The 18,203-nt window shown below is 36.9% G+C and overlaps 1 protein-coding gene across 2 annotated transcripts; it reads left to right on the plus strand.

Annotated features, from left to right (window-relative positions):
- Positions 1 to 3,622: 3,622 nt before the first annotated feature.
- On the plus strand, positions 3,623 to 8,920 carry LOC117620929 (beta-amyrin synthase-like). 2 transcript variants are annotated; one of them, XM_034351186.1, is made up of 18 exons: positions 3,623 to 3,990; positions 4,423 to 4,611; positions 4,920 to 5,009; positions 5,105 to 5,302; positions 5,455 to 5,539; positions 5,686 to 5,852; positions 5,981 to 6,169; positions 6,262 to 6,375; positions 6,478 to 6,597; positions 6,725 to 6,847; positions 6,930 to 7,028; positions 7,173 to 7,229; positions 7,327 to 7,373; positions 7,461 to 7,604; positions 7,691 to 7,868; positions 8,072 to 8,152; positions 8,273 to 8,356; positions 8,570 to 8,920. In XM_034351186.1, the coding sequence occupies exons 1-18, from the start codon at positions 3,784 to 3,786 to the stop codon at positions 8,687 to 8,689; spliced, it is 2,292 nt and encodes a 763-aa protein (XP_034207077.1). In that variant the 5' UTR covers positions 3,623 to 3,783; the 3' UTR covers positions 8,690 to 8,920. The 2 variants fall into 2 exon arrangements, with proteins under 2 accessions (XP_034207077.1, XP_034207079.1); XM_034351188.1 differs by having other exon boundaries at positions 3,784 to 3,990; positions 5,455 to 5,543; positions 5,747 to 5,852.
- Positions 8,921 to 18,203: the final 9,283 nt, after the last annotated feature.

Raw genomic sequence — 18,203 nt, forward strand, 5'->3', positions numbered from 1 at the left:
GCAAGCACATACATGATACAATGAAGTTTTTTTTTTTCCTTATGAAAAGTATCCATTCAGTGGCAAAATAGTCGTAGCCATAGTTAGTAAAAGTCTAGTTGGAACTTCCCTTTTCTTTTTTTTTTGGTTATCCCAAGAAGTCTAATTGGACTTGGAGTCTAAATACAATTCAAAATTCTCCAACTTTCTTGGTTATCAATTAATGCAAAGTTGTCAATCTTTTTTCAAAGTTGTTAGCCCCAAAAAGAAAGCAAGATGCTTCTTCTCTGCTGCCTCCTGTCCAGCCCAATGAATTGAATTTCTTGTACTTTGACAATTCAACGACGAATATGGATTGTGCACTACTAAATTGACTTGACCATTGCTCACCCCCTTAATCGGGAGAAATCCTTGTTTGCAAAGGGAATAACACACTATTTTGCTATCACTAGCTAATCACGCTATGTTATATGTGATAATTTTTTTCATTTAGCAATGCGATTGACTGAAGATAGCAAAACAGTGCTATCGACATTTCATATAAGTTTTTCTTCTTAATCTGGTGTATGCTCACCACCAAGATGGCAAACTCAAAATTACTTAAGTTTTATTAGAAAAAAGTAATAATTCTAGAAGCGCCAACTCACTTCTCAAAGTTTTTATAAACTCAATGCAATACGGTAGAGTAGATTAGGTAAGGTAGTGTGCTCATTTCGTTGCATTCAATTGCATTCAATTTCGGTCAAATCATATCTCACTTCTTTACTATAAGATGAAAGTTTTTATAAAGTCAATGCAATATGGCAGATATAGATTAGGTCAGGACAATGTGCTCATCCCATTGCATTCAATTTCGATCACCCTTCCTCAAGGATGGTTCCATATTTGGGCTAGAGTGGAGAGAAACAAATTAGGTTTAGTTATGTAAACTCAATATTCAAAAATAAATAAATAAATAATATCCCACCACTTTTTCTAGAAAGTAGCCTCACATCTACAACCAAATACTTTAATACTTCAATTACTAAAGTTTTTTTTTTTCTTTCTCTCTCTCTCTCTCTTCCTTGGTTTATTTAGCTTTTGATTTGGCTCAAATAATGTTCATATGTCTCTCTGATTTTATTTTTTTCAAAATTATGGATGTTGCTTCTTTTGGAAATTTCAAAATATGGACCCTCCTTAACTAAACCACTCGGCTCCTCGAGCTTCAAATTGTTCTTCATCTAAGCCTCTGAATTGTAGTTTTTTTTCTTAGTTTTCTTTGTTTGTTGTAGATTTCTTTGTTCACATATCTCTCTAAAAATAAATTTTTTAATAAATTCTGAAAATAGTTTTTAATTTAAAGGAAATATTATGTATTAGTCAAATGTATAGCACTTTCATTAATTTGAAGGAAATATTGCTTTATATATATATATATATATGTGTTTTAAATTAGGGCTTATAATTGATCCCAACAAAAAAAAAAAAAAAAAATTAGCCCAACCTTGTAAATATTCCTCGGTCCGCCATTGCCCTTCTTGTATGTATGTATCCTATACATGTTTTATTCTATTTTAGTTTTTTACCAATGGAGAACAAGTTTTCCCAGTAAACTGCTTTCACCGAAAAGCAAGCTAGAGAAGCACACAACATAATCAACACTATCAACCAATATACAGAGCAGAACAAACTGCACAAACTGAACAAAACCCTGCAACACAATTGGCCCGGCAAAGTTTTTCTCTTCCACATTAATCCTAAAGATCTTGAAATCTTATGAAGATTTTCAACTCACTCTCTTGTGACCCCGCTTTAATTTCTTCTGCTCTAAGTCATCTAAATCCGTGCACGTCATGCATGAAATTTTTTGCCATCCCCACATATAATAGCACTTGTTGCGCACTACATACACAAGCACATTTTGACCACACAACTTTGTCCTTCAAATTATAGTTCTCCTTGGGAGTTCGACCAAAGGTATACAGTATATTCACATTCATTTCTGTTAGATCATGAGGAGTAGAAATTAGTTTTAATTCAATAAAATTTTAAAGCAAAAGGAAGAAGATCAACCAAAAACAAAACAAAACAAAAGTTATAACAATACCACTTTGATGGAACAAATAATCGTGGGTTTTTTTTTTTTTTTTTTTTTCCAAGAAGAATGGTGAAAAATGTAGGTGGATTTGGTGAGGGAGCAGACGTATATGGCAAGTTAACAAAATATCTTTTGTTGTTTTAGTTGTAAATGTTCTATTTAGACTAAGCGGCGGCAATAACTATAAGAGTGCCTTTTCTTTTAGAGGTAATTCCGTTATTAATAGAATAAGCATTAGCTAGAGTACACATTGGATCAGCTAAAAGTAGGTACCTATGCATACAGGTCATTAAAACCATAAATTACCTCTACTCTAGGTAATTAAATCCATAAGTTACCTCTAGCCCAAAAGCCAACTCTTGTGTTCATAATTATACCCAGAAATTGCCTGTAGTCTGGGTAATTGCCTGTAGTCTGGGTAATTGAACTCATATAATAATATCTTTGGTATGGATCTTTAAACTCATAATTAAAGTAAAAAAGTAACCTATCTAAAATGTTATAGAAAAGGGAAAAAGAAACTCACACGTCCATAACAAGTACTCAACTTGAGTATACTGAGATAAAACTCCATAAAAATTGCTTTGGAAAACCCAAGAAAAAAACTATTACCTAGAAGATAGGTAAGTATGTGTGCGTGTGTTCTCCTATGCGGACGTCCGGACGTTATTATCATGGGGACACCATGTACTACTTTCCTCTCAATTTATAATGGCATCCGCATTATAATAATGTGATGATATCCGAATAAGAGAATAACTGATATACATAAATTCTATATACATAGGAAGCTTAAAAAAATTTCTTAAGAAAACTCAAGAAAAAACTATTAAGGCAGGTACATATATATATATATATAAGGAAACACATATATAAGGAAATACCTTATATATAAGGAAACTCATACACACATACATATATAAAGAAATGGTGAATTTTAGGAAAGTTTTTTCATATAATTCCATTTATGGTAGGCATTTACTATAAATTCCTAAAATTTTATGGACATACTAAGTGCCCATTTGGCATTGCTTATTTTTGAGTGATAAGTAATTTTTAAAACAAATTAGAAAGCCCAGCCCTGTTTGGTAAACTATGAGAAAATCACTTATTATTGTTAAAAATTGTTGTGAGAGAAAGCTATAAGGGAAAGCAGCTAATGAGGTACTTTCATTTTTTGATTATGCGGAAATCAGTACCAACAACACTTTTAACAAAAAGTTGTACCAAACGCCAAACTGTTTTCTCTCACAGCAAATTTGACATCAATTATTTTCACAGCATAGCAATGCCAAACTGGCCCTAATTGCTTACTTGGTAACAGTGGACTGCAATTGAAAAAGGAAAGCGTGTGAATTGCATTCATTACATCTTGATGAAAATCGACCTATATCTAAGAAGCCCTAATCTAATCTTTCTTTTTAGCTAGAATTAGGTAGATAGATCTTGAGGAAGTTGGGCAAAGTTGAGTCTGTTAAAAATAATCTATATATCCCATCAGCCAGTGGGTTGGGGAGTTTCTATATATATATATATATGGTGACTTCTCATACTGAGGATCACAAACAATGCAAGCATTGCAAATGGTTTAAGACCCCTTGAGAAATTTCCCAACCAAAAGCTTTTTGGTAGTTCTTCATTAAGAAGTGTACAACAATATTAATTTATAAGTATAAGTCTCTAGTGATCTCAGTCAAATTAATTGAGATAATCAAGAATTAATAATGTGGAAGCTCAAGTTTGGAGCTGAGGGTGAAAATGTTGACCCTTACTTGTTCAGCACAAACGAGTTTGTGGGAAGGCAGACATGGGAGTTTGATCCTCATGCAGGCACACCTCAAGAGCGAGCTGAGGTTGAAGAGGCTCGTCAAAACTTTTACAACAATCGTTACAAGGTCAAGGCCTCCAGTGAAATCCTCTGGCGAATGCAGGTACTTCACATTAAATATCTCTATATATATATAGTCAAGATAGGGAGACGCACATTTTTGACACACAATGTTTTAGATTCAGTCACTTTCAATGGTTGTGATTGAGTCTGTGCTAAAATGGTACTTCAATTCTCTCTCATTTCTCTTCACAAATATCAAAAACTATATTTATGAAATTGGATCATTTGTTAATTTTTAAGTTCAAAAAAATAAAATTTTAGTTGAAATTTGAATAAAAAAATAATTTATAATAATAATAATAATCCGATTCAAAACTGGAAAAATCGAAAACCGGATCAAAATTGGTTCAAACAAGATAGGCAATTTTTTTTGGGGATTATGTATCATGTTACTGGATAAAACTGAAGTTTTTATACTCGATTACATTTTTTTCATCTTTCTAATAACTTTTTCTTTAACGAATAAATGTAGCTTCACAGAGAGAGAAATTTCAAGCAAACAATTCCCCAAGTTAAAATCGAAGATGATGATGAGGAATGTAGACATGAAAAAGCCACCGCTGCATTGAAAAGGGCTGTTGCCTACTGGTCTGCCTTGCAATCACCACACGGCCATTGGCCCGCTGAAACCACTGGTCCTTTGTTTTATACTCCTCCCGTTGTGAGTTGTAACTCTTTAAATTTGTTTCCAAAACAAAGTTTTTTTAATTCTCTTAACTGCAAAAGTATGATGTGTAGATGAAATTGATATAGTTGGCCATCTGGGTTTCGGAGGAATTAATTCCCCTTTCTTTTATTCACTTACACTCCATTTTTTTAAAATTGTATGTTCTCATTCCTCTTTTGTTCACTTACACTCTCTTCTATCTTATAGTAAAAAAATATTGGGTGTGTAAATGGATAAAACGGGAGTGGGAAAATCACCACCCTTTTTTTATCTTCTCTTTTGTTTCTTCCCTTAAAATGCAGGTCATGGCCCTGTATATTACAGGCCATCTTAATATGGTTTTCTCTGCAGACCACCGTAAGGAAATGCTTTGGTACATGTATTGTCACCAGGTTAAAATCATATTGTTATTATTTATATGGTTTTCTACATTAATTAATCATGTATAAGGATACCAGTTCAGCCTAGAGAAATTTGTACGTTGCAGAACGAAGATGGTGGGTGGGGATTACACATGGAGGACCATAGTATGATGTTTTGTACACTTCTGAACTACATTTGTATGCGTCTACTTGGCGAAGGACCCGATGGTGGTCTAGACAATGCTTGTGCAAGAGCAAGGAAATGGATTCTTGATCATGGTGGTGCAACACACTCTTCATCTTGGGGAAAGATTTGGATGGCAGTATGATCTTTTCTAACAGACTTATAATCTTCTTATCATATGATTATCATTTTTCATTTCTTTACGCGTGATTCATTTATGCTGAATTTTATGCACCAATAACTTATTGTAGATTAGTACTGTCTCAAATGATTAAATTTCTTTGATTGTAGATACTCGGTGTCTATGATTGGGAGGGAAACAACCCTATTCCCCCAGAACTCTGGAGCTGCCCATCTTTCCTCCCTTTTCATCCAGGTTTGCCCAATTTAATTTTTCTGTTTGAACTCAGAAAACAGTATTGTAGTAAAGTACAAAGGATGTAACTTTGACTTCAATGCGAATTCACTGATAGTTCTGTGGTTTGCAACTTTTTCATTCTGTTTGATACTCCATATGTGCAGCAAAAATACTCTGCTATACTCGCATGGCTTACTTGCCTATGTCACATTTGTATGGGAAAAGATTTGTTGGCCCCATCACACCCCTCATTCTGCAACTGAGAGAAGAAATCTACAATGAACCTTACAAAGAAATTAAATGGAGCAAAGTGCGCCATCTGTGTGCAAAAGTGAGTTTACATGGTTTGCATGCACCTAATATTTTTGATTCGTGCCACACCACCACATTTTGATGTTACTGAAAAATTTCTGTGCATGCATAAGATGAATGTTCAAAAAAAAAAAATTTTCAATGCAGGAGGATAACTGCCATCCCCATGGTAAGTTACAATCCTTGATGTGGGATAGTCTTCACACAATCTGTGAGCCTCTTTTCACTCGCTGGCCCTTCAAAAAGCTCAGAGAGAAGGCTCTTCAAGAAACCAGTAAACACATTCATTATGAAGACGAGAATACTCGATACATTACTATTGGAGTTGTGATAAAGGTAATCAGATCATAATGGAAGAAAAACTAATAAGATGAGAATCGTATTCACATTGCTGCTATTTAAAATGCAACGTTATTTGAATTTGGCAGCCATTAAATATGCTTGCTTGCTGGGCTGAAGATCCGAATGGAGAATCTTACAAGAAGCATCTTGCAAGGATTGCAGATTTCATATGGGTTGCAGAAGATGGAATGAAAATGCAGGTTAGCTGTTTGCATATTTCAGGTTTTAATTTCAGCTTCTTGGTTGGAACTTCTATTTGGCCAACAAAAGTTCTGTTTTTGAATCATTGTACTCATATGCAGAGTTTTGGTAGCCAGATGTGGGATGCTAGTTTTGCCATTCAAGCTTTGCTTGCTGCAAATCTGAATGATGAACTTGGATCTGTACTTAAGAAAGGACATGACTTCCTTAAGAAATCTCAGGTTTCTGTACTTACAAGTTCTATAAAAGCCCTTTTCCTTCTTCCTTTCACTTGGACCATCAAGCATTTTTCTTTCTCCCCTTGCATTTTAAGTTGGCTAAAATATGCATTGGATTGTAATATTCTAGGTTAGGGATAATCCTTCTGGTGACTTTTTAGCCCATTTTCGCCACATTTCTAAAGGAGGATGGACTTTCTCTGATCAAGACCATGGATGGCAAGTTTCTGATTGTACTGCAGAAGCTTTGAAGGTGATTATTTTTGTCAAGCTGAGGGTTAAGCTAGAGCCATTACAATTGTATATGTTTCTCAAGCACATGTTATGTCACACAGAGTTGCTTGTTGTTATCGATGCTGCCACCACAACTCGTCGGTGAACAACTAGAACCTGAGCGTTTATATGATGCTGTCAATGTCATACTTTCTCTGCAGGTGAGGATTAGATTGAATAAAAAGTAGTATATCTGTAAATGGGGAAATTTATAACTACTGAAGGTAGTTATTTTATTTTCTCATTACTGTCCCTTTATTTTGTCATAATGGTATTAATGATCTCCATTCTATGATTTAAACCAGAGTCCAAATGGTGGTGTATCAGCCTGGGAACCTGCAGGAGCTCCAAAATGGTTGGAGGTAAGTAAGAAAAATCCCTTTAAGTGATCAAAGAATTTTAATATCTCCATTGTTTCAATGTGTATCATCACATGCATGTATTCATTTTCTCCTTCAGTGGCTCAACCCTATAGAATTTCTCGGGGATCTGGTCATCGAATATGAGTAACACTTTTGATCCAACATTTTCCATTCTGTAATTCCTTAAGTTCTAGAATACATTCCTTGAAGACTAACATAAGAGTCATGCAGGCACGTTGAGTGCACCTCATCTTCAATCCGGGCATTAGCTTTGTTTAGGAAGTTATACCCTGCCCACAGAAAGAAACAGATAGATAATTTCATCACAACTGCTGCAGGGTTCATTGAAGACATACAAAATCCTGATGGGTCATGGTATGCTTGCCTTAGATCAGATTATGTTAAGCAAACTTATGTTCTTGTGTTAGAGAAATAAACCAAAGAGGCAATAATTATCACAGGTATGGAAACTGGGGAATCTGCTTCATTTATGGAACATGGTTTGCAATCAGAGGGTTAGAGGCTGCTGGCAAGACTTACAATAATTGTGAGGCTATACGCCGAGGTGTTGAATTTTTACTCAAAACTCAGAGAGATGATGGTGGATGGGGAGAGAGCTACATTTCTTGTACAAACAAGGTATACTTTCTCTTTCTTTTTCTTTTCTTTCCCCCTTTACATGAAATATGTTGAGGCTTTGTTGGTCTATTCCCAAAATACTCATAGCACACTAGCACATGCAGCTCAATTTATACCGTGCGCCTAGTTGTTCTGAGATTCATTAGTAAATATATTCTCTCTTCAGAGTAAACTAAAATTAATCTCTTGAATTGGTTACACAGGTCTATACACCTCTTGAAGGAGACCGATCCAATTTGGTGCAGACTGCAATGGGATTAATGGGTTTAATTCATGGTGGACAGGTTAGCACATGAATATTTACACCTAGCTATGTGCCAGCCACTTCCTCAGTTCTTTTACTTTTGCATATTTCTCTCCCAATTTCTAAGTTTTCTTGTTTATATTTTTTATTTATGCAATAGGCGGAGAGAGACCCTACTCCTATTCACCAAGCTGCAAAGATGTTGATCAATTCTCAATTGGAAAATGGCGATTTCCCCCAGCAGGTACCATTCTAAAACACCATTTATGCTGCAGCATGAGAAAATCTTAAGTCTTACCGGGTTGTATACAACCATGAGTCTATTTCTCTTATCATATACATCCGGTGATGAGGAAGTATTTTCTCCTTCACCGAGGAAAAAGTAAAAAGGATATTGTTTAATTACTACTAGCTACAGGTTGCTCATCTTTTGTTTATTTTCGTTTTCTCATGACAGGAAGTGATGGGAGTTTTCATGAGGAATGCCATGTTAAACTACGCAGCATACAGGAATTCTATCCCAATTTGGGCTCTTGCAGAATACTGCAATATGGTTCCAAAGCCTCTCTATGTGTAGTCGTGTAGACTAATCTACGTGTATGTACGTATATACGAAGAGTGTTGTCTGCTTAACGCCATTAAGTAAAGGAAGAACAGTTTAAAAGTTAATGAGTTATTTATGCAGCCTATTAAAATAGAAGGGGGTGAATATTCTCTTTATATTTGGTTTTGGATATCAGCTTTACTTTTAAGCATGTATTTTAAATATTCTTTGTCAGAGTTGATAATAAATTTTATTAATAATAAATATATAAATAAGGCTTTTCCCTGCCCATTCTAACCCTTCTGCTCTCTCCTGCTTTTCTTCTTTACTATTCTTGATATTTGTTCTCTATTTGTAATTGATTGATTGTGAATTACAGTGATTTGATGTGGCACAATGGTTTCTACCATGGTATTAGTATTAGAGCTGTAACACAGCATCTGAGATCCTGTTTCGCGTGTGACTCTGGGCTGAGTTTTTCTCCTTTTTGTTTACTTTTTGCTTCTTCGAGCTCATCATGGATTTCTCTCCTATGTAATGTGTTCTTCACATGTACATGTTACATTTACAGCATCATATGTTTTCATATATTAAGTTGATTCCATTTCTGGTCTTTTGATCGGTGCGAGATCCTTGTTCTGAGTTAAGAAGGTTGAAGTAGTTGTCAATTGGTGAATTTGAGGCTCTAACTTGTAAGTTGCTATTGTGTGATCCAATTTGGGAATTTTGGGGCCCTAATTTGGAACACCTGGGAAATTTGGTGACTTTGTCTCTTAGTTGGATGGCACCAATTATGTGTCTTGGAGTACTAAGATTCAAAAATTGTTAAAAGGTTATCATCTAATAGGGTTTCATGATGGCGCAACTACGTGTCCTACTGATGAACACAGTGATGAGATCCAATAGGGTTTCTTGCTTGGCGTTCAAGTATAATGAACATTGGTTATTTAACGACAAATGAAGCAACAACCATGAAGAGTCATAAACTCTCAAGTGGCTGGGTTAAAGGTAAAAACAGGGATCTTACCAAGGAGTGGGAGACAAGGTGATATCAGAAGAAGCCATTGACACTCTTGAAGGTTTGCCCTTAACATCTTCAACTGTAGACTGCAACCTGCAAATGCTGCTCTTCAGTTCTAGTCTTTGCTGCAGTGAATTCTATACTTTCTCGCTCTCCACGGCTAAAAGATGAGACGAGTCCAGAAACGCTTCAAGAGTCTTAAAAGTAGAAATTCTGTGAGGCAGAGTACGAAGTCATCTAATAAAGATTCAATTGGTGAAATCTGGAATTTGGTTATATATTTCAAAATTTGCCCTAATCTGTTATTTCATTTCTAGGGTGTTCATGCAGGAATGAAGTGAATAGAGTTGAAGAGCAGAATGTAGTGAAGTATCAGTTACAAGGAAAACTCATATTCATTTACTTTAGAGTTGAAGCCTTGTGCCTCATACATGATACATGTGTGTATAAGTAAGATACAATATATTTATATATTTATATATATATAATATATGCGTAGATTATTAAATATTCTTCAGCGGTTACATAAATGAACAAAAGAAAAAATATGCCCAACTAGAACAAGCTTTATTGGTTCTGGTTGTATTGGCAAGTCCAAACTCCACTGGTCACAATCTTCTCATGCAACTCTTACTGATGGACGCCCTCCACTTCTTCCAACGCCACATGGAAATTCCCCAAATACCCAGCGGGCTGATGTCATATGTTTTAGATGTGATAAGCCAGGCCACATAGCCCGTTTCTACCCAGACCGTAGGCCTCATGCATACATGGCAGAAAATACCTCAAATCCATCTCAATCAACTCATGATGTGGCGAATCTCAATTGGTGCTTGATTCTGGTGCTACCCACCACATGACAGCGGACCCAACTTCTCCACCACATGCCCAACCTTACACAGGTACTGATACAATTGTTGTTGGACATGGGAATCAGTTAGCAATCACACATATTGGCCATACACAATTAACTGGGTTGCATAAGTCCTTAGAACTTAATGAAGTATTGTGTGTGCCTGCAATTCAAAAAAATTTGATATCTATTCGATGTGTCTGTCGTGATAATGATTGTTTCTTTGAGTTGGATGCTAATGGTTTTTGTGTCAAGGACAACAAGACGGGGACGGTACTCCTTACTGGCAGTAGTTCTAATGGCCTTTATCATATTCAGACAGCCTCGCATATTGCTTGTCAGATTGCATTCTATGGAGAGCGCACAACACAGGACGTGTGGCATGCACGACTTGGACATCCATCTCATTCAGTTTTTTCTACATTATTGAATAAGTACCAGTTACCACTTGATGGTGCACTTCTATCAAATAAACATTGCCATATTTGTCCATTGGGAAAATCATGTCGTTTGCCTTTTGAATACAGAAAGTTTCATGCTCAATCTCCATTAGCACTTTTACACCTTGACTTGTGGGGCCCTGCACCTGTTTCCTCAAATTTTGGATATCGTTATTATTTGTCCATTGTCGATGATAACACTCGGTTCACTTGGTTATATCCTTTGGCAAAGAAATCAGATGTTCTTACAACATTTATTCCCTTCAAAAAAATGGTGGAAAATCGGTTTAGCTCCAAAATTCAACAGTTACAGATTGATGGTGGTGGTGAATTTACCAGCAGATTATTCATGAATTTTTTAAGTGATCATGGCATCTCGCATCAGATCTCCTGTCCATACACTCCCCAACAAAATGGGGTGGTGGAAAGGAAACATCGCCACATTGTTGCAATGGGCCTCTGCTTGCTTGCCCAATCTCGTTTGCCCTCTAGCTTTTGGGTTGAAGCCTTCTCAACTGCGGTTTTTCTGATCAATCGCTTACCAACTCCTCAGCTTGACAACCTATCTCCTTATGAGAAATTACTTCATCGTCCACCGGATTATAAATTTCTCAAAAGTTTTGGGTGTGCCTGCTTTCCTCACATGGTGCCATACAACAAGCATAAGTTATCCTTTAAATCTATTCCATGTGTGTTTATTGGCTATGATGATCACTATAAAGGTTATCGTTGTCTTGATCCCTTTTCAGGTCGCATTTATATATCCCGGAACGTGACTTTTGATGAGACTAGTTTTCCTTACAAGCAGCCCCAGAATACATCTCCATTGCACTCTGGTGGACTTCATTCTATCCCTCCTCCCGATCAGGCCACACTTATAACCTAATCTGATCTAGGGCCCAGCACCTACTCCCCACAAATTCAAATTCCAGATTCCCTACCCAACAATACTCCCCAAAGCCCATCACCGTCAACTACCTCATCTAGCCCGCCTGGCTCGTTCTCACACAATACAACACCCAAGCAATTTCCTCTCTATCTGACCCACGCACCCTTTCACCTACGAGTCCTTCCTCATCACCATCACCAAAATCCATGCACCCGCCCTGTGAATTGGCTTCTCCATCACCAAAATCTACAAACCCTAAATCACCAAACTCCACAACCCCATCACCGTACACTGCCTCATCCCACATGCTCTTCACTAACCTACCCTCTGAATCAACTCCTCATTCTTCACCTATTGACCCATTTATTTTTCCCAATTCTCCAGATACACCAAATCCTCCCCAAAATTTCAAGTCTCTCAACTCCATCATTCCTTTCGGTCCTGAAACAAAACCGCTCTACTCTAAGACTAGCCCTCATCCCTTACCTCATGCTCTACTTGCCGAGTATTCTGATCCCATGTCCATTGAACCAACAAGTTTCACCCAGGCTTCCCAATCCTCCCACTGGCAAGCTGCCATGAAGGATGAATATGATGCCCTCATGAGGAATCAGACATGGTCCTTAGTTCCTGCAACCTCATGTATGAATATTGTGGGATGCAAGTGGGTCTTCAAAGTTAAACGGAAAGCAGATGGCTCGATTGACCGATATAAGGCTCGCCTTGTTGCCAAGGGATTCAATCAAAAAGAAGGCTTTGATTATGAAGAAACATTTAGTCCGGTAGTCAAACCAGCCACTATTCGCACTATTTTATCTCTTGCTGTTTCTTATAATTGGTCACTTCAGCAACTTGATGTTCGCAATGCTTTCTTGAATGGGTACTTGCAAGAAGAGGTGTACATGAAACAACCCCCTGGCTTTCATGATTCCTCTCGTCCTCAATATGTTTGTCACCTTCATAAGGCTCTCTATGGCCTCAAACAGGCACCTCGGGCTTGGTTCCAAAGCCTTAGTACCTTTCTTCTTGCTCAGCGATTTGTTCACAGCCACTCTGATGCTTCCCTATTTATTCGCCGCTCTTCTTCTTGCACGATGTATGTTCTCGTGTATGTGGATGATATCATTGTTACTGGGTCTGAACCCCAGAGTGTCCATCAGTTTATTGATACATTATGTTCCACTTTCGACAGTAGAAGAATGGGTGAGCTCAATTTTTTCCTAGGCATGGAAATTAATCGGTTTTCTAACAATTTGTTTCTCTCTCAGACAAGGTATGTGGTTGATTTATTGAAACGGTTTAATATGACTGAGTGCAAATCATGTCCTACACCATTGCCCTCTGACACTCGATTGTCTTGTATGGATGGTGATCCCTTGCCTGATCCATCCAACTATCGCAGTATGGTGGGTGGCCTTCAGTATCTTACCTTGTCACGGCCTGATATTTCTTTTGCCGTCAACCAAGTGTGTCAGTTTATGCACAACCCTCGCACTTCCCATCTTCAAGTTGTCAAGCGCATTTTCCGGTATATTAAAGGCACGCTTGAGCAAGGGCTCATCTTTCACAAGTCTAATGATTTCACTTTACGGAGCTTCTCGGATGCTGATTGGGCTGGTTCAGTTGATGATCGCCGCTCTACCACTGGTGCTTGTATCTTTCTCGGTCCTAATCTTCTCACATGGACTGCCAAGAAACAGTCTACTGTTTCTCGCTCTAGCACTGAAGCCGAATATCGAGCTCTTGCCAATACTGCCGCTGAAATCCGATGGTTTGGTTACTTGTTTCGTGAACTTGGCATTCCCCTTCGTTTTGCCCCATGCATATATGTTGATAATATTTCTACAATCTATATGGCTGCCAATCCTATTTTCCATGCTCGCACACGACACGTTGAGATTGACTATCACTTTGTCCGCGAACTCGTTGCTCGGAAAGCACTTCATACTCTCTACGTTCCCTCCTCTCATCAACTTGCTGACATATTCACTAAAGGTCTTAATCGTGATCGGTTTTCTCTTCTTAAATCCAAGCTTAATCTTCACGTTGCTCCGTTGCGCTTGCTGGAGGGTAAAGAGAATCATGATACATATCATGATTCCACACAATCTGCCCATTCCATGAAATTAGTCAATCCCATTCAATTAGCATTGACAGACTCCCCATCACAAGATCAGCTTCATCCCAGCTAGGAATTAGTTTACAATTGATTCTGTAATATATGAGATTAATTATACTTACCTTATATTACTTGCCTTCTGGAAATAGACTTGAGAAAGTCTAACCCGTGTACACCATATATACAGCTGATAATACAAGAACAGATTATCTTGGTCTGTGCAATCATTCTTCGCCTCTATCTCTCATCTCTCTTCCCCTTCAGTTTATTACTTTATACTTTTTATCTCGTTCCTCAACATCACCATCGAAGTTCTTCAACCGTTTCTCATCGCAAAACTTGGTCAGCTCAAGATTAAAATTGAAAGTATGTATGTGCATGCGATTAGGGTCCATATTTAGTGCAAATTGTTATCTAGTGATAAGACAATCTAATGATTTGCAACTAGTCTTTAAGTTACAAGCATAATGAGAATTAAATCAACTGCTATTATTATATGTGTAAGTAAACGCATGAGAAGTCGAAAATGGAACTCACATTCTCTTTTTTCTGATTCTCATGACTTATAAGTAAACCTGTCAATGAAAATATAAATTGTAGAAAGCTTATTATTAGGATCTCTATTTCTCGTTGGTCTAGTTACCAAGACAAACTCTTATATACGTGGGACAATCGTAACGAAGAGAAACTCTTATATACATAGGGGAATCGCAACGCGGTGATCTAGTGGTATGAGACTTGGCAAATTTCTTACCACTTGTATGAGAGACTATCCCTATTCTAGTTGTTTATGAGGTGTAGAAATGTTTTGTTACTAGATGGCCCCATGCCTAGTGAAATCAGAACCACACCAAACTTAAAACTAGGGTGGGCAAATCTTGAGAGTGACAAGGTAGAAAAGTATAGCGGGTAACAACAAAAGATCCCTCATAGTTTGGGGTCATTTTCAATATAGATTTTGAGGTTTTAATTTCATCAATTTATATCCAAATGTTTTCAAATATGACCAATTTAATTAGTGGCGAATCTATTAAAGCACAAGGAGGTGCAACTGCACCTTCCCCTTGCCCAAAAAACTATTGTGGGTGCTTCAAATTGCCATTTTGCTCAGCTGGTGATGGTGCACAAATTACCTTATTTCCATTTTCAACATTTAAGTAAATACCTTTGTCTTTTTATTTTCATTTATTTTTATATTACTCCAAAAATCATGTCCCAAAAATCATGCACTTTACTAACATTTAGAGCAGTATAAAAAGCATTCAGGGTACCTGAGGTTTCTTTAGAGGAAAGGTTTTGAGTTTCAGCAAGAAATTCAGCAAATTTGCCAAGCAAGGCTGTTGAGTTCTCCTTTCCCACATTGCTTACTCCTTCACTGTCATTACTCCCTTTCGTTTTCTAAATATAAGAAGCAAATTCATTGATAAGATCAGCGGGATTGGACGTGAAGCTTCGAAGTCCATTGTTTGAAGACGTTGCATGATTAGCCTTAGAAAGTAAAGTCTGAAATTTCTTCTGAGTGTCTTTTTTGTCCTTGATAAACTTGAGAGGCTTCAATTCAGAGTGAAGGATCCAACATCTCTCCTTCACATGACCAGTGTTGTTGCAATAGCTGCACTTCAAATCTAGCCTCTTGCCTTTGTATACTTTCTCCTTAGTGTGTTTGTGATTCGACATATATGATCTAGTTTCAGAAATATTTGTCTTGGTTTCAATGTTCATGCCCTTTCTATGTACCTCTTCTCGTTGAATTGTAGCACAAACACTTGTAAAGGAGGCAGCTCAAAATTCATAAGAATGTGACTGCGAAGATCTTCATATGTTGAGTCTAAGCTTGATAATAACTGAAATTTTTTATCTTATTCGGCTCTTTTCAAAAGCACAGCAGCATTTGTGATGTGTGGGCGGTACACCTCGAGCTCATTCCACTTGTTTTTCAAATCTCTAAGAAGTTGAACAAATGACTTACCTTCTTGCTGAAGGTTTGCAATTTCCATGTTTCTCTTCTGTGACAATCAAGCAGTGCTCCACATCTCCTCTAATCCAGTCTTTCATGAAAGGACTAAGCATATCGAAGTCGACTGCCATTATATTCGCACTCAAGTTCAATCCAAAGTGATTCAAACACAGTACACTCGAAGTTATGATCAACTTGCTGATATATTTACCAAAGCCTTACCTACAACTTAGTTCCAACGGCTCCTTTCCAAGCTTGGATCAATCAATCCTCTTGATCCAGCTTGAGGGGGAGTATTGAAAGTCAACTATATGCCGGTTACTTCTCCTAGGTTGTCACACAGTATTTAGTTAGCACTACTACAAAAAAGCAAAAAGACGACGGTAAATCACCGTCGTGTATTAAGATTTTCAGTGGTCGTGGAATCCACCGTCATCTTTTCCATCATAAACCACGACGCTAAATCATCGTCGTTGTTAAAATATACAACGTCATCAACAAACACAAAACGACGTCTTTGTACTGCAAAAAGAACGAAAAAAGAAGTCGGGATGAGAATAGACGACCAACTATCTAAAAAAACCGTCGTTAAAAAGGAAAAATATGACACATATTAACAGAACAAGGCCGCAAGATAGACATACAACGACGAAACTTAAAAGAAGACGCCGTTAAATATAATTTTCACGACAACAAAAAAATGACGCCTTTAAGAACATTAGAAGACGACGTTATTGATTCCTACTACGTCGACTATATAAAAACAGCCGTCGTATAATACATTTTCCACTTCAATTTTTCTATAAAAGATGACGTGGAAATAGTTGTCAGTGTCATTATTTACGACGTATGTATTTATAGACTAGACGTTGAAATAACAAACAACGTCGGTTACTAATATATGAGAGTCGTATTACAAAATTTTTACGTCCTATTTTCAGAAACAAACAACGACGATAAATATTAGACGTTGTTAAATAAAACAACGTCGAAAAAAAATAAAAACAGACGTGTTTAGTCTTCATAAGTTTTAAAAAATAGTCGAGGATGAGAATAGACGACCAACAAAAACAAATCACCGGCGTTAAAAAGGAAAAATATGACACATATTAGAAGAACAAGGCCGCAATATAGACATACAACGACGATAACTAAAACAATACGCCGTTAAATATAATTTTCACGACAAGAAAAAATATGACATCTTTAAATACATGAGAAGACGACGTTAATGAAAAATACTACGTCTCTTATTTACAAAAGACCGTCGTGAAATAAGTTTTCCACTTCGATTTTTCTAAAAAAGATGACGGGGATATAGTTGTCAGTGTCATTATTTACGACGTATGTATTTATGTAGTTGACGTTGAAATGCGAAACAACGTCGGTGTAATTTATATAGTCGACGTTGTATTTATATGTATTCATTACTCACGACGTACTTATTAATGTAGACGACGTTGAACTTATAAACAACGTCATTATTTACGACGCATTTATTAAACCACGTCGGTTCTAAATTAATGTTCAGATATTTAATCTCATTTTTAGACGTCGGTATTATGGGATTGGAGTCGTGTTATTTTGGATTACATGGCGGTTCTTAATCCTTCCCCGACGTGATATCCTGAATAATTGCTTCACAATAGTGTCGTGGTTCTTCATTGTTACGTTGCTTTAAGACGTCGGTAAATATGTTGAATAAATGGTCAAACATAACGTCGTGTTTTATTTGAACAGAGGTTTTTTATGCGGAATCTAATGATGTAATCTGGATCCAGTATTTTTTGCACTGATTGTTTTGTGGCCAAAACCTGTATAATGAAAGTGAAGAAATCACATTACAATATATTATAAAATGAATGTCATACACTGCCAATTACATAAGCATCATTCAATCCATATATCTTCACACCCATCTCGAATATTTTGACCACCTAACTCACCCACCAGCTCATCAAATGTGTCAACATTTGGCATCCCTCTAGTAAATGGCTCACACTCAATTATCACATCACCTAAGACTTCATCACCAATAACATCATTATATTCTCTATTAGGCATTGATAAAACTACCGACCAACCACGATGCATCGGGTCGTCAAAAAAAAATATTTGTTTGACTTGAGAAGCCAAAACAAATTGGTCATTCCTATGTCCAATTTTACTCAAATCTACAAGGGTAAATCCAAGTTCGTCGATTACAAGACCAGAACTATCTATCCAATCACACCTAAAGACTGGGATTGTAAACTTTTGGTAGTCAAG

The sequence above is a fragment of the Prunus dulcis genome, chromosome 3 (assembly GCF_902201215.1).
Source record: "Prunus dulcis chromosome 3, ALMONDv2, whole genome shotgun sequence".
NCBI classification, from domain to species: domain Eukaryota; kingdom Viridiplantae; phylum Streptophyta; class Magnoliopsida; order Rosales; family Rosaceae; genus Prunus; species Prunus dulcis.